General features: G+C 37.3%; 1 protein-coding gene across 1 annotated transcript in view; it reads left to right on the top strand.

The window, feature by feature from the left end:
* The first annotated feature begins 8,057 nt into the window (after window positions 1–8,057).
* Window positions 8,058–13,754, top strand: part of LOC128736436 (tyrosine-protein kinase receptor torso-like) — a 53,166-nt gene continuing 47,469 nt past the window's right edge. Inside the window, exons 1-2 of the mRNA XM_053830919.1 lie at window positions 8,058–8,231; window positions 8,331–8,759. Coding sequence (XP_053686894.1) covers window positions 8,058–8,231; window positions 8,331–8,759 — 603 coding nt within the window. The remainder of the gene's footprint in view (window positions 8,232–8,330; window positions 8,760–13,754) is intronic.

The following is a 13,754-nucleotide window of genomic DNA, read 5'->3' as shown; positions in this document are numbered from 1 at the left end:
TCCTCGCTGCCAGCACTATCCCATATTATAGCCGTCCCTGGCGAGGACTCATTCGTACCTCTGACCCAGTACACTTAACTATAGGAGGGACATTTGCACTGTCAAGAGGCTTCAGAGGGTTAAATATAGAATTCAGCACGAAGGAAGGGTAAATAGAGGGGCCTGAGAATAAACCCATGCTAAAGTCACTTGACATCGAATGGCTTGATTCTACTAAGATTCGAACCCACGACCACTCGCTTGTCAAAGCAGACTCGGTAACCTTGCGGCTACGGAGCCCCCCAATTCATGACGCATGGTTGAAATAACAATTTAAAAACTACAAGGTATACAGCCCTAAGGGTTGTACGAAAGGGTGACGTAGGATTATATCAGATCATTAGACCAAAGACTAATATAAACTGCATTTCTGGCATATGTATGCTTATAAGAATCTGTGAGTGCCATTGTTTAAGGGAATGTTTGAAAAAGAAGAGCGAAATATTCAGAATCAATTCTACATTTAATGCAATGGTGGCTTTGAAACTACGTGGACGGGGGTTCATAAGTACAACGCCTGCAACCTTTGAGACATAGAGATTTCTTTTAAAAATCACTTGTGTGCATCATAAAGATTGAAATGATAATGAATGACCAATTTCTGTATTATTTGTATGAGAGTCCTTACCACAGGGGTGAGGAGTCTCAGACCATCATAAAAAAATAAATGCATGCATCCAAAAAACCCCACATGCCAAATTTGGTTCCATTTGCTAGATTAGTTCTCGAGTTATGAAGAAATTTGTATATCACTTGTATGGGATCCTCCCCTCTTACACCCTCCTTAAAATTGCTTTCTTACCACCTATAAAATTGCTGGTCATTTTATCTATCCAACGACATATAAATTGTTCAGTTTCGTTCAGTAGTTTAGTAGTTATTAGCATTTGAAATCTTTCATTCAAACGTTACACTTCTATTCTCGTTTTCACAAAGTGCTACCCAGTCCCAGTATAGTAAACAAAGACGTAGTCCTACGTCAAAATAAGGCAGATAAAAATGGGTCAAAATGGTAGACAAAATCGGGAGTAGATAAATGCAGATGTCGATATAATCGGAATACCACTGTATTTCTTCACTTCCATTTAGTTTCCATAATTTCTAATTTGCTACATGCATTGCAAGTTATTCATGCAAGTCTGCAAAAATTAACTTTTGTGTTTGCGTATGTTTCTATAAACCACGTAAAAAAAGGTGTTATAAACTAAATTAAATGACGAAAAAAAAGAATAAATATACATAGTAGAATTAAATTGGATTAGTTTTCTTTTTATTTAATTCCAAGTTTCGTATTCTACTAAGACGCTCCAAAAACTTCAGATCATATGTTCTTTAGAAATTCACCCTTATTCTGCGAGTCACGTGACTGAATACGACAATTGTCACTCGCCGTGACTCGCCACGGCGAGTCGAGTCACCTAGGTGACAACCGTGTCACCTAGGTACCAAACCCCTCTGTCACCTAAGTGACAAATCGTGTCACCCAGGTGACAAAGCGAGTCACCTAGGTGACAATTGTCACCTGATTCGCGGCGACTCCAAAATAGTCACGTCACTCGCCTCGCAGAATAAGGATGATTGAAAAATAATTGTTGTACATAGTAGAAAGGCTAGGTCACACCGCTAGGTGGATTAAGTCAGGTTTTTATGATCGCAAAAACATTGAAACATTCCCTTTTTGTGTTTTCATGGTGTGTAAATCAAAGAGTCCCCTAGTTTTACAATGAGAATACAATGGAGACGCATGGTTTTTGTTTTTACTTGTAATAAAGGGGGTATCTTTGGCAAAGAAATGCGTGTCTGGTTCCTCATCGCAGGCAAAAATAAAACAGCATGCCAATCCAATGCATTTTTGCAAATTTATTTCTTTAAAAAATTATTTCAAACTAAAAATGTTACATATCTGTTTTGTTATATTTTAAGTTAACAACTAGCTTTTTATAAAAAATGTAATGAAAACTTAAAAACGATTATTTTAAATGTTTTAAGTGGTTCAAGGTCCTTCAAACGCAACGCATTATTCTCTCGATTCTAGAGAAGGCCAGGTTTGAGATATCAACTTGGACCCCAAGAAACAAAGAAAGATTGGGAAAAATCTAATCGACCTGTTTTTGCTCAAAGCTTAGATGTTATATGTAACAAAATTACAGCCGTGTAAACATAACAGGTTTTGCTCATTTTCAGTCAGCTGAAATTAGTAACTTTACCCTCGGATGGCAAAGGCGAAACCGGTGAAAGCGGGAACGTCAATGACAGTATTTCCGGAATGACAAAAGCTATGTTAAAACTGCATACCACTCTCCACCCCCCGGCAAGTCTCAGCGTTTGCAATTTTTCAACGCATCGTTGCGGGACATAAGGACAAAACTAAAAATACGTCTCTGCGGTTTTTTCTTAGTTGATCTAAAACAAAACTTTCCTGAAATTTTCAGCTTTTTATCTCTACTGGAAAAACTGTGGGTTAGTGTTTTTTCTAAAAAACTCATTAAAATACATTTTATTTGGTGATAAAATCATTAAAATCGGTTTAATGGTTCAAAAGTTATGAATTTTTTAGGAATAATAATAATAATAATAAGGAAAGAAAGGTTGAACTGTGGTTTGTTCCTAGTGGAGTGGGGGCGGACCCGTTACCGTAACGTACGGCCGATATAGAAAAATCTTACAGAGGATCATTATGAAATATTAAAAATACAGGGGTTAGACAAAATGATCGGGACAGGCAAAATTTTTTTTTTTTTTTTTTATCTCAAAATCAGATTTCATTACCAGTCGATTAGTCGAAAAAGAACGGAAATCCGACGAGAAACAACCGAGATATGGTCATTTTAGTGAAATCAGTTCTGGAAATGTTGCCAGTAATGTCTTATCTTTATGACCATTTTAAAACATGACTAAAACCATTCCAATATGAATGTCAAACTTCAAACATTTACGAGGGTTGAAAATCCTGAAGTTTGACACCCATATTGACATGATTTTGAATATTCCTTGAAACGACCACATCCGCCGGGGTACCTAGAACCTGCTACAGGGTTGCCATGGCACGCTGCGGAACTGTTAATGCTTCCAGTGTCAATGGCTCATAAAATCTTAACGCTCATACCGTGGACCCCCGTTCGTTTGACCGTTTTTAATCTGAACACTTTTTAATTTGAACCGCGCTGGTTTGCACGATGTGCAAATTAAAAATGGTTCAAATGTCATTCTCAATATGGCATCATTTGCCTTCGCAGACAATGCACATAAACACGATTTGTTTGTACTGATCTAGCGTGTTTAATCCTAGTTTAATCAGTTTCACATTTCGTTTCCCAACGATTACGATAGAAATCCGATAGGAGAATAACATATTCGCTGCTTGCAACTACCAACTAAAGGAGACTAAATCAAACCACCAAAACAATAACAAAGAGCAGGGCGGCCAGTTCATACAAGTTTTAGCATATTTAGGGTTGCTAGTTGTTCAAATTAAAAACGAACCCCGTTAGTTTGCATGAGGAATCGTTCAAACGAACGGGGGTCCACTGTATTGACATGGTTTGCGTCATGTCCTAAACTGGCCAGAGCAATAGATGTTACTAGTACTGATTTTACAAAAATGGCCGTAACTTGGTTGTTTCTCGTCGGATTTCCGTTCTTTTTTCACCAATCGGCTGGAAATGAAATCTAGTTTTGGGATAAAATATGAATATGAATAAATTTCCATGTCAGAAAAAGATACAAGCGAAGAAAAAAATCAGTTTTTGACATACCCCCAGATAACCCGGAATATCTCCGGTATCCACTGACTATTGCAAATCTTGAAATATTTTAGAAAAACTAGAAAGATTTTCCCGTCGAATGCAATTATTTTCATATACAAATGTCCAATTTTGAGGAAGTTATGGCCGTTTGAATTTCATCAAAATTTTGCCTGTCCCGATCATTTTGTCTAACCCCTGTATATGTTACAAAATTAATGGATGTTACCTTGCGTGTTTAATACTACTATTTGTATACCCATTCTGTGTATAACTGCATACCACACATCCCGATCAGGAGGCCATAACAAGATTATATCTGTTTTATAACACATTTTGATATTTTCAACATATTGTGTTACAAATCGAAAATAAACTAATTAGGAAGCAAATTCAAGTTTGTACCAGATTCAGATACAAGTATCACATTGAGTAATGGATGAGCTATTCAGATTCCACATCTAAGAATGACACCACTTACCACTTAACCACTTACGGAGGCTAATTTATAACAACGGTTGTTATAATACATCTAATTAATAACAACTGTTGTTAGAAAATTTGATAACACAATAACAAGATCTGTTATAATTATGTTAGGTCCTTCTGATCGGGATGCCATATAGTTAACTAAGAAATACAAAGAAATATTCTCTGTTGTGCATAAATTCATGAAACCTTCCAAATTTTCTTACCGTATGGTTGAATTCACAATTCAAAAAAGAGGTAGATAAAAACGGGTGTAAAAGGTAGACAAAGTTGGGGGTACCTAAAATCGGGATTAGATTAAATCAGGTGTAGATATAATCGGAATACCACTGTATTTCCTTTTACAAATTACTTTCACTTGCTTTTACTCAAATTAGGCCATTACAAATATTTAAAAAGGTTTTTGTTCCTCCGGTGTTAGGCCACTGAACGGGGGGGGGGGGGGCGAAAAAAAACAAAGAGAATTTTTTAATCGAGCAAAAAAATGGATTTTAGGCATTTTTACTTAAAGTTTAAACGTGAAAACCAAATCTATTCTTGCTTTTAATCAATACGTTGTTATTTTTCATGCAAAAATCTACGCACTAAAAGACAAAAACGAAAGAATTTTTTTGGCCGAGTTTCGGAAATTCCACTGTTTGAACTTCCATTTCTATTTCGTGCTAGAAGTGTTAACTCAACTTGTACACTCATTTTTCGAGGTTTTCAGGCTGTAGAGCCCACAGACAATTGATTTTATACAAAAAAATTAACTCATATCCTACAAATTATTTTTTTGCCCCCCGATTTTTCAAGCCAATTTCCAAGGGGGGGTGACAAAAACTTTGAAAATGATTTGCAATGGCCTTAGTAACAACTTACTTATGCTTACTCAGCAATTTCATAAAAAAGGGATCTATCAAAAGTTATAAGTGCTCATATTTTGTTCAAATTTTTTAAACTTATACAATTTTCAATTTTATGTAGACCAACACACTACGCAACGTTAACCAATAGATGAATTATGTTCCGTAAGTAAGACCATATAACAATGGTTCCTCTTATCACTAGGTGGATTAAATCAGGTTTTTTTCATCGTTTTTTTCCCGCCCTCACTCTCTCTTGTTCTTCTTCTTCTGGAGAGCAGCAGAAAACGGACTACCTTTAGATCCATAGGTAATCTATTTGTGAATATGCTAAGAAAAATTCATTTTGTTCTATTTGAGTTGGGTATAAATATTTAGGCAAAGCGAGTCCATAACTCAGAAACAACAAAAACTGTCACCTTAAAATTTTTATCATTACAAGAATAGAAATTTACACACTAGAAAAAAATATCTGAATAAAAATCCATGTGACAGAACATAATTTTCTTTAGGAGTTTTCCAGCATTACTTAACTTAAAATTGCACTTAAGAATAAAAATAAATGGTTTAATATTGGAAATTACACTTGAAGTTGGACTTAAAGTCGAAGTTGACATTAGACTGACAATTGACATGAAATTAAACTTGAAATTGACCTCAAAGTAGGAATTGAAGTTGGATACAACTTGGATTTAAATTGAACTAGAAATTGTGTTTAGAATTGGGCAAGAAATTTGGAAAATTTATTTTGAACATAAAATTGTGCTTAGCAGAACGTCATGCGACTCCCAAGCATCATTAAATTGGTGGTTTGTGCAATCTTACTGGTTCAGCAAATCACGGAGTACAACTACTGGTGGTCAACTTAAGCCAAGCTTGAACTTGAAATTGAGCTTAGTATTCGTTTTAATTTATAATTGGAATTCAAATTGGACGTAACACTGGAATTATTTTCACACAATTAATTTACTTAGGGCGAAAACAGTGGCCGATTATAATAAAAATGGTACACTTCTTAGTTACAGAAATTATTTTGTTTTACATCAAATTTTACAGAGAATGTAGAGCACGTGCCCCAGTGTGTCCCAGCCTGGGCGCGTTATTGATTGCGGGCAATTAACGAAGATGCACAGAACAAGATCCTAAAAATGATAAAAATTGCCAAGAAAATGCTCAATTCACCAGTTGATACTAGCACCTAAATCAAATTGTTGAGGAAATCCTCATGTTGTTTGAATCGTATGCTAAAGAACAGTCTGCTGTCCACTGAATACGCAATCCTGAATCCTGTTTAGCTAAAATGAAGCAGCATTGCTTGAGAAACATATTAGATTGCAGAGGTTGAGAAAACATTACTATGTCTGTACTACTATCAGCAGTAAGATTGCCTCAGTTCTAAAACTTTTTTTCGTAAAATTTTAATAATGTTCAAACAATAAATGTAAAGACAAAGGTCGATTTCTAGTTAATTTTTTAACTAACAATACTGATTCCCAATACACTCTGAAACATTTCTATAGATTCGAACATGAGTAAGGAGGAGACGTATGTATTGAGTAAACGAAAAAATGGTTTTGTTTTTGACGGTATTGCCCACAAGACAAAACATTCCCATCGTTGTTCTATATCTACTAGACAAAATATGCGTAGTCAAACTATACCAATCGTTCCTACAATTATCCTACACAAGACAATTTTTGGGCGCGAACCTAGAACAGACTCATACCTATATGCAGCTATTATGACGCGCAAACACAATACCGACAATTGTCGCATTCGGCGCAAAAAAGAACAGTGAACAATATACCACACCGCCGCCCGATCGCACCGAGCCAATCTACATATCATCAGAACCGGATACTTGTCTATTGACCGTCTAGTGTGATGACTCCGAACAACAACGGCTCGGTTCGTCAGTCTTGAGCGCGTAATCGAACAGTCCGGGTCAAAAGGAGCAAAGCGGACGCCTAGGCGGTCCAACGTGTGCGGGTTTTGGTGTGACACCTTTCGAAATTAAGGTACTTGAAAGCAGAGCTCGATTAATTATTAGGGGTTTTTTGTACGACAGTAGATTGGCAGGATAAAAGGATCAAATTAGGGTTTAGTTCACTGATCGATATTTAATAACTGAACAGGACAAAAGAGACTGGCAACGTGTGTGGATTGAACTCGAACAAAAGAATGGTGACGGGAGACAAATAAAAGGTGAATTTAAATTTCTGAATTAATTCAGTTGGAATAAATAAGTTGCGTAGGTACTGATAGTTTGGAAAAAATGTAAACCCATCGAATTGCGTCTGTCGTGAATGGGCTAGTTTCGATCGATGTAAATGCTACAAACTGCCCAATGCTAGCATATCGAAGAAGATTGAAAATGATAAACTATTCTCCAGTGGCCTTCAGTTTAGGGTAGCGATAGGTCCAACGGCTAAAAAGAGTTGTAAAACAGTTCGATGTAAATGATTGTAAGCTGTGATTGAAGTAAGGTCCGTTTATTAGGAACTAGAACCGTGATGGCGGAGGATGCCATCGAACGCGCGAGTGTTTTGACCGTTTCCTTCGCCTGAAATACTACTATAACCATAGACGGTGCGGTGCAGACAGACAACACGCTGTATAGTGAAATTAGGAATCAATTAACCTCTGGTGATAGATCAAACGTGTGTATTTTGATAGCAGCAATCATTTACCGAGCTTCGAGTAACGCTCTTGAAAAGTGATACATATTCAATAGTTTGTACGATCGCGAAAACAGGACTAGTCGTATTTGAGCGGAAAATTTTCCCCTAATGATCCAAATAATGTTGAAAACTTTTTTCCTTTTCACGTTTTTAATAAAATAATTTTTTTTTGCTTTTTGGGAAGGTAGAACAAGTGCTATCGAATTTAAGGCACATTCTGTAAATTTTTAACGTTGAGTAAAAGTGAATTACCAAACACGATGCACGTGATTATTCTCAAATACGTGCAAGTTCTTTGCATAACGGTTTTCTTCTCCAACAACGTCAACTGTGACAAATTGTTGCTTCACAACAATCAAGAAGATCAGCACCTATATCGAATCGGTTCCTGTGCAGCGCAATGTATGGCAAAACAAAATGCTTCCACAGAGCAGGTTAGTACTCATATTTTTCGATTGTAACGTAACAAATCACAAAAGATAATGTAAATGTTAACTGTTCAATCATTGCTTTCCTATCCTCTCAACTTCCAGTCCCTGGAGTCCTGCTACAAGCTCTGCTCGGAGGGCGCTGCGGAACAAGAATCAACGCTTGTGCAAGGTTCCGATCAGGATTTCAACATTAACCTGATTTGTCGCGATAGTACTAGTATGGTAGTTGGAATTGAACAGCCCCAGGATGGCACTGTTGAAGGAAAGCCAAATTCACGCGTTCTTCAGCGCGATCCGAAAACAAGACCACACACTGCGATCAATCGGCTGGCGGATATTCCCATACGCCGTTGGACCCAGGAAGACGCAGAAAGATTCTCGACTAAAGTTCGAAGAAGCATTTCGAACAGTAAAGGTCAGCTCAATAACCGCAACGACAGTGATGTGAGCCACAAGGGAGCCAAACATTACATATATCTAATCAAAGTTCAAGAGAGCGGAACAGATCTAGGCGATAGGATCGTTTATATGGTGAGTGCTTTTACTTTTATACTTTGTACTGGATAAAAATGAAACTAAAACTCATTTAGGGGGTTATGGACCAAGACAATTACTACTGAATAATTTTCTGATCGAACGTTTTCATTCATTGACGTAAAAACATTGCAATTGAATTTTCTATTAGGCGACCCAAGGCATTGGATGGTATTTTCCTCTGAGTTCTAACTCTAATGACTTGGCACCCTCTTCTATTGCTGTGTTTCATTAAATTGGAAAACTGATTTACAACCATGCAACGGATGTGCACACAAAGTAGTAATTATTAGCAAAAAAAATGGTATTTCCTTCAGGATAAGGGTAGGTTGGGCCTCGTAGCCTAATCAACTCTACCTACATTCCCGAATCTCTGTTTCTATCGAATGCTGGTGATTCCGCAGTTCTGAATTGGAGATCCACTTTTTAGGCCATGCCATCCATGCCCAAATAATATATCGCAGGCAACGGTCAAGTTCGTGTTTTGTTCGGTAAGGCGATCTGATTTTAGTGCCAAGCATTCCGAAGATCTAGAAAGATATCCCTGACCTTTCTTATCCGTGCTGGTCCGTTATCCTCTTTATCATATTGTTCTGCAATTGCAGGAATTTGTGGTTCGAATCGTTAGGGTTCATTTCCATCGGCTTGTTCTATCATTAACTTGTATCATTGTTTTGCAGAACTGGATTAATTCCTAATTTTTAAAAAATAATTTTGCACTAGTGTCCGTAAATCAAGACTGAAATAGAACAATTTTTCTAAAAAATTAAGTTCAATAATCAAGATGGCAATTCAACCAGGAAAACTATGAAATGGCCAGGATTTATTTTTGCAACAGGAAAAGCCGTGGTTCGCATCAATAGCCTGAATATAGTTGGCTAGACTACGCTGCCACTAGCCTCTAGATCTGCCTCTTCTGTGTTGTCCATGCTGATTCCAGTGAAGTGTCTTTCTACAGATTTCATTCCCTCTTCTCATCAAAATATGCCAGATCCACGACGAAGACCTGAAGTTGTCTCCACCGATACGTACTACGTCTTGCAGGCAATAGAACAGATTTCACGTTTGAATTGAAAATTCATGTTATGGTCGGTAAGGTGATTTGATTTGAGTGCCGATCATTTCGTAAATCCATAACAGACCTGCTATCTGGAGCTGTCGCAAAGATTATCAAGCGTGCTGCGTGATCAGATTGACGTTGGCAATAGAATAAGCAAAAGAAGAGCAAAAGAATATCGTCGGCCAGGTCGAGGTCAATTAACTGCTCCATTGTCAAAGGACTCCAAGGTAATTCTTGGTTTGGTTTACTATCAATAGGTCCATCTTCGTTATTTAAATCCATAAGTCGTTATTTAAATCCATTCTCCGATACTTCGTTGATTCCCAGTGCTTACCACCGGCAAGGAACTGTTTTCTAGAGAGCGACCATCCGTTATCGATCCTGTGTCGAACGAATTATGGTCCTACAGTACTGTCGCTCATCCATCGGGTGGGGTGTCTGCCCCGATGTCTGCGGCCTTTTCTTGGTTCTCTGCTGAAATGGGCACATTGCCAACCCACCGTAACCTGCCACATTGCACAACCTTTATTATATTACCATATCTGTATACTTGATACAGCTCGTGGTTCATGCGTCTGCGTCACAATGCATTTTCCATTTTGCCACTAAGTATCGATCGCAGGATTTAACGCTCCAAAACGCCAAGCACTCGTCGATCAGTTTCATTTAGCGTCCATGATTCATGTCCGTACAGGGCTACCGGGAGGATTAGTGTTTTGTAGAGGACCAGTTTTGTACGGCACTTCAACTGGCTATATAATCCGTAGAAAAAGCCCGATTCACAGTTGCAATTCATCGTTTAATTGCGCGACTTACATCGTTTTCACCTGGTATATAAATTCCTCAACTACTTCATATCATTCTCCATCCGACTTCACCTTGGCACCTACACCATTTGGATTCCCACGTTTCCTGCCAGCAACCATGTACTTCGTTTTGGCGATGTTAATGCCTATTCCATTGCTCTACACTTGATTCCGATGATATTAATGTCATCCGCAAAACCAAAAAACATGTGAGATTTCGTATTGCACCTTACAAGGCAATGTTGAATAGCAGGTTAAAGATGACAGCGACTGAGGTCTCACCCGCTATTCTGACGATTGATTTTGATCCATGCAGCGTCGTACGAATCAGCATAACATCTAGCATCATCTACCGCAGCTCATTTCATTTGACTGAATCATACACCGTCTTACAATCCACAAACAGATGATGAGCCTGCAAGTTGTCCTTTTGGAAATTGTCTAGTAACTGACACAAGGTAAACATCTGAGCCGTCGTAGAGCGACTCTCACGAAAACCAGTTTGGTACTCGCTGACTAAGGTCTCCGCTAACGATCTCATTCTCTATAGAACAGGATACGGGAAAGCACCTAATAGTCAGAATTGAGCAATGCAATGCTTCGATAGTTTTTACACTCGAGTCGATGTCCTTTTTTGATAGTATAATATGTTGGTCATTAACCCATTATGACCCAGCGTATGATATATCATACCTCGTCTTCAAAACCTGTTTACTGCTGAATTTCAATAGTTAGCATTATTAATATATCACTACAAGAGAGATAAGACATCAATCTGATGTGTGTGTGATATAATTTGTCAGTTTTTGTCATTTCATCTGTATTTTCAACAGTGCAAAGTTGTGACAAATGGCGGAAAAAAAGTTGAAAAAATGGCGAAAAAATTTTTGTCTCCAAAACGCATGAAAAAGTCTACATTTAGTGACGAAACATTACCTGACATGTAAATTAGTATTTATATGTAAAGTCTATTACAAAATTCGGTAAGAAATCTGTAAAAAACTTTGTAATTTGTTTGTTTGAAACTGAGCCTATAAAATATTTAACCTTCGATATTTTGGACTTGAAAGCATTCCAAATGACGATTTTGCGTTTCCCGACACATTCGAGCCATAATATAATAGATTACAGAGTTTCACTTCATTTGGTCCAAATTTAGGTATACCCGGGTCATAATGGGTTAATCTACGGCGAAAGTTATTTAGGTAATCAAAAGAGACGCATATCCGTGAGTGTTTTTAAACCTGATTAACCTGAGTTTGTGTACTGTACCAAAAAAAAACTAGCTGATTCCCCGACCTTACTTGGGGCTCTTTTGTCTTTCAGCTCCTTGTAACGAGAATTCTCGGAATGCAAGAAACAAAACCCTTTTTCTTCATTTGAATGTGTCTACTCCCTTTGTCAGGCCTTCCTCTTGTTATCCACTAGCTACTTGTAAATATGTCTTCTTTTCGGTAATCCCTATAAAGCGGCACAAAGCCTTTTTTATCCTTTATCATCTCCCCCTAGTTAATGACCACCCTATCTAGCCCCAAAACCCTCTTCTTGTCATCCAGCCACTTGTACTACTGCTATCGGTTCAAATGCAAGAGAAACGGTCCCTTTTCTCATTTTAAACTTACCCGCCCCCCTTATATATTTAGACGGCTCAACTTGATCCTAGTTTTTTCGCAATAGACAAACAAGACACAACACTTATGGTTCTTACAAAACATTGAAAATACCTTTCACGCTAACTGGTTTCGGGTCGTTCGGGAGAAATCAAATTATAAGTTGAGAGAGTAGAGTTTTTCTAAAAATCTCGTCATCCACCGCCGATGATCCATAAGGCCTGGAAGGATGAGTGGGTTCGAATCCGGTTATGATTGGCTCCAATTATAGCTTGGTTCGATTCGCGGACTTCCCAGCTTGGATTAAATGGAGTGGTACACAACTTCTTAAACTTTGCCCCAATGGCCCTAATTTTCCGCGCTTTCCCCTTTACGCCTCGCCTTATTCTGTTGGGTCCTATAAACATCTTTGTTTCATTACTGTCTTCTAACATCCCCTACGTTAATTGTAAAAAAAAACTACCGTTATAAAGATTCAACCGAATATTTTCAATTTTTTGTAGCCATTAAAAGTGCTATGCCTCTGTATTTTTTTTCTAAAATGCTTATTAAAATAGCTCTCATTTGCAACCAAAATCAATCAAAATTGATCAGTAGTTGAAAAGTCATGCATTTTTAAAGAAAAAAGGGACGACAAAAATGATACTTTTTGCGAATTTCCTTTCTCAAAGCAGCACCCTAAGTAGCAAAGCGAAAAATAAGAGTCAAATTGTTCCAAAAAGGAACAAGTATATCAAATTTGAAAAAAAATTTTAAACGTCAATAATACTTTTTCATGGAATTGCTAATTTGTTGTAGATGAATATACAGACAAGAAAGTTTCAAACGAGTGAAATAACAATAAATATCGATGTAACCAGCATCACTGCTCATGACTTCACACACTTCGATATGCGTTCACTGGACTACTGGAGGAAAGTTCATTTCTGCAATTTGTTAGACTGTGTCATTATTAAAATTTTCTTTACTTCAAAAATAGTCTGGTTTCGTCGGTTTGGTTAAAGTTGTAGTACTAAGATTTCTGTTTATTTACGCGCTAATAAAAACTCGAGTAAAAACTATATAAATACAAAGAGAAGCGTGTTAGTATAGGGCAATTTTCGATTAAAATAAATAAATTTAATTAGCGTTATGACAGCACGGATTTTTGTCGAAAAATACTAGAATGGAGACCAAGGTTGCAGCCCTCAGTTTGGCTTACTTGCGGCCATTGGACTGTACTGCCTCATAGAAGCAGAATCTGTAAATGCTGTGCATTTAACGTTTGAAGAGCTGAGTGTAATCTATAATCTTCCTGGGTGGAGTACTTCATTATTTAATCAATTTCTGCTGCTAAAGGTCTGTAAACTTCATGATTGATAAATGAACGCTCGTTTGCCAATGAAAAAAATACAGCCTTACTACAGCGTAAATACACAAAATTATACAGTACTTTATTTAGAAAGATTGTAGATTACACCCAACTGTACAAATGTTACATAAATGATTTTTACAAATTCTTGCATTTGTTCAAAGA

This window comes from Sabethes cyaneus, chromosome 2, assembly GCF_943734655.1.
Source record: "Sabethes cyaneus chromosome 2, idSabCyanKW18_F2, whole genome shotgun sequence".
Taxonomy (NCBI): Eukaryota; Metazoa; Arthropoda; class Insecta; order Diptera; family Culicidae; genus Sabethes; species Sabethes cyaneus.
Note: the sequence above shows the minus strand (reverse complement) of the source record. Positions and strands in the feature narration are given on the sequence as shown.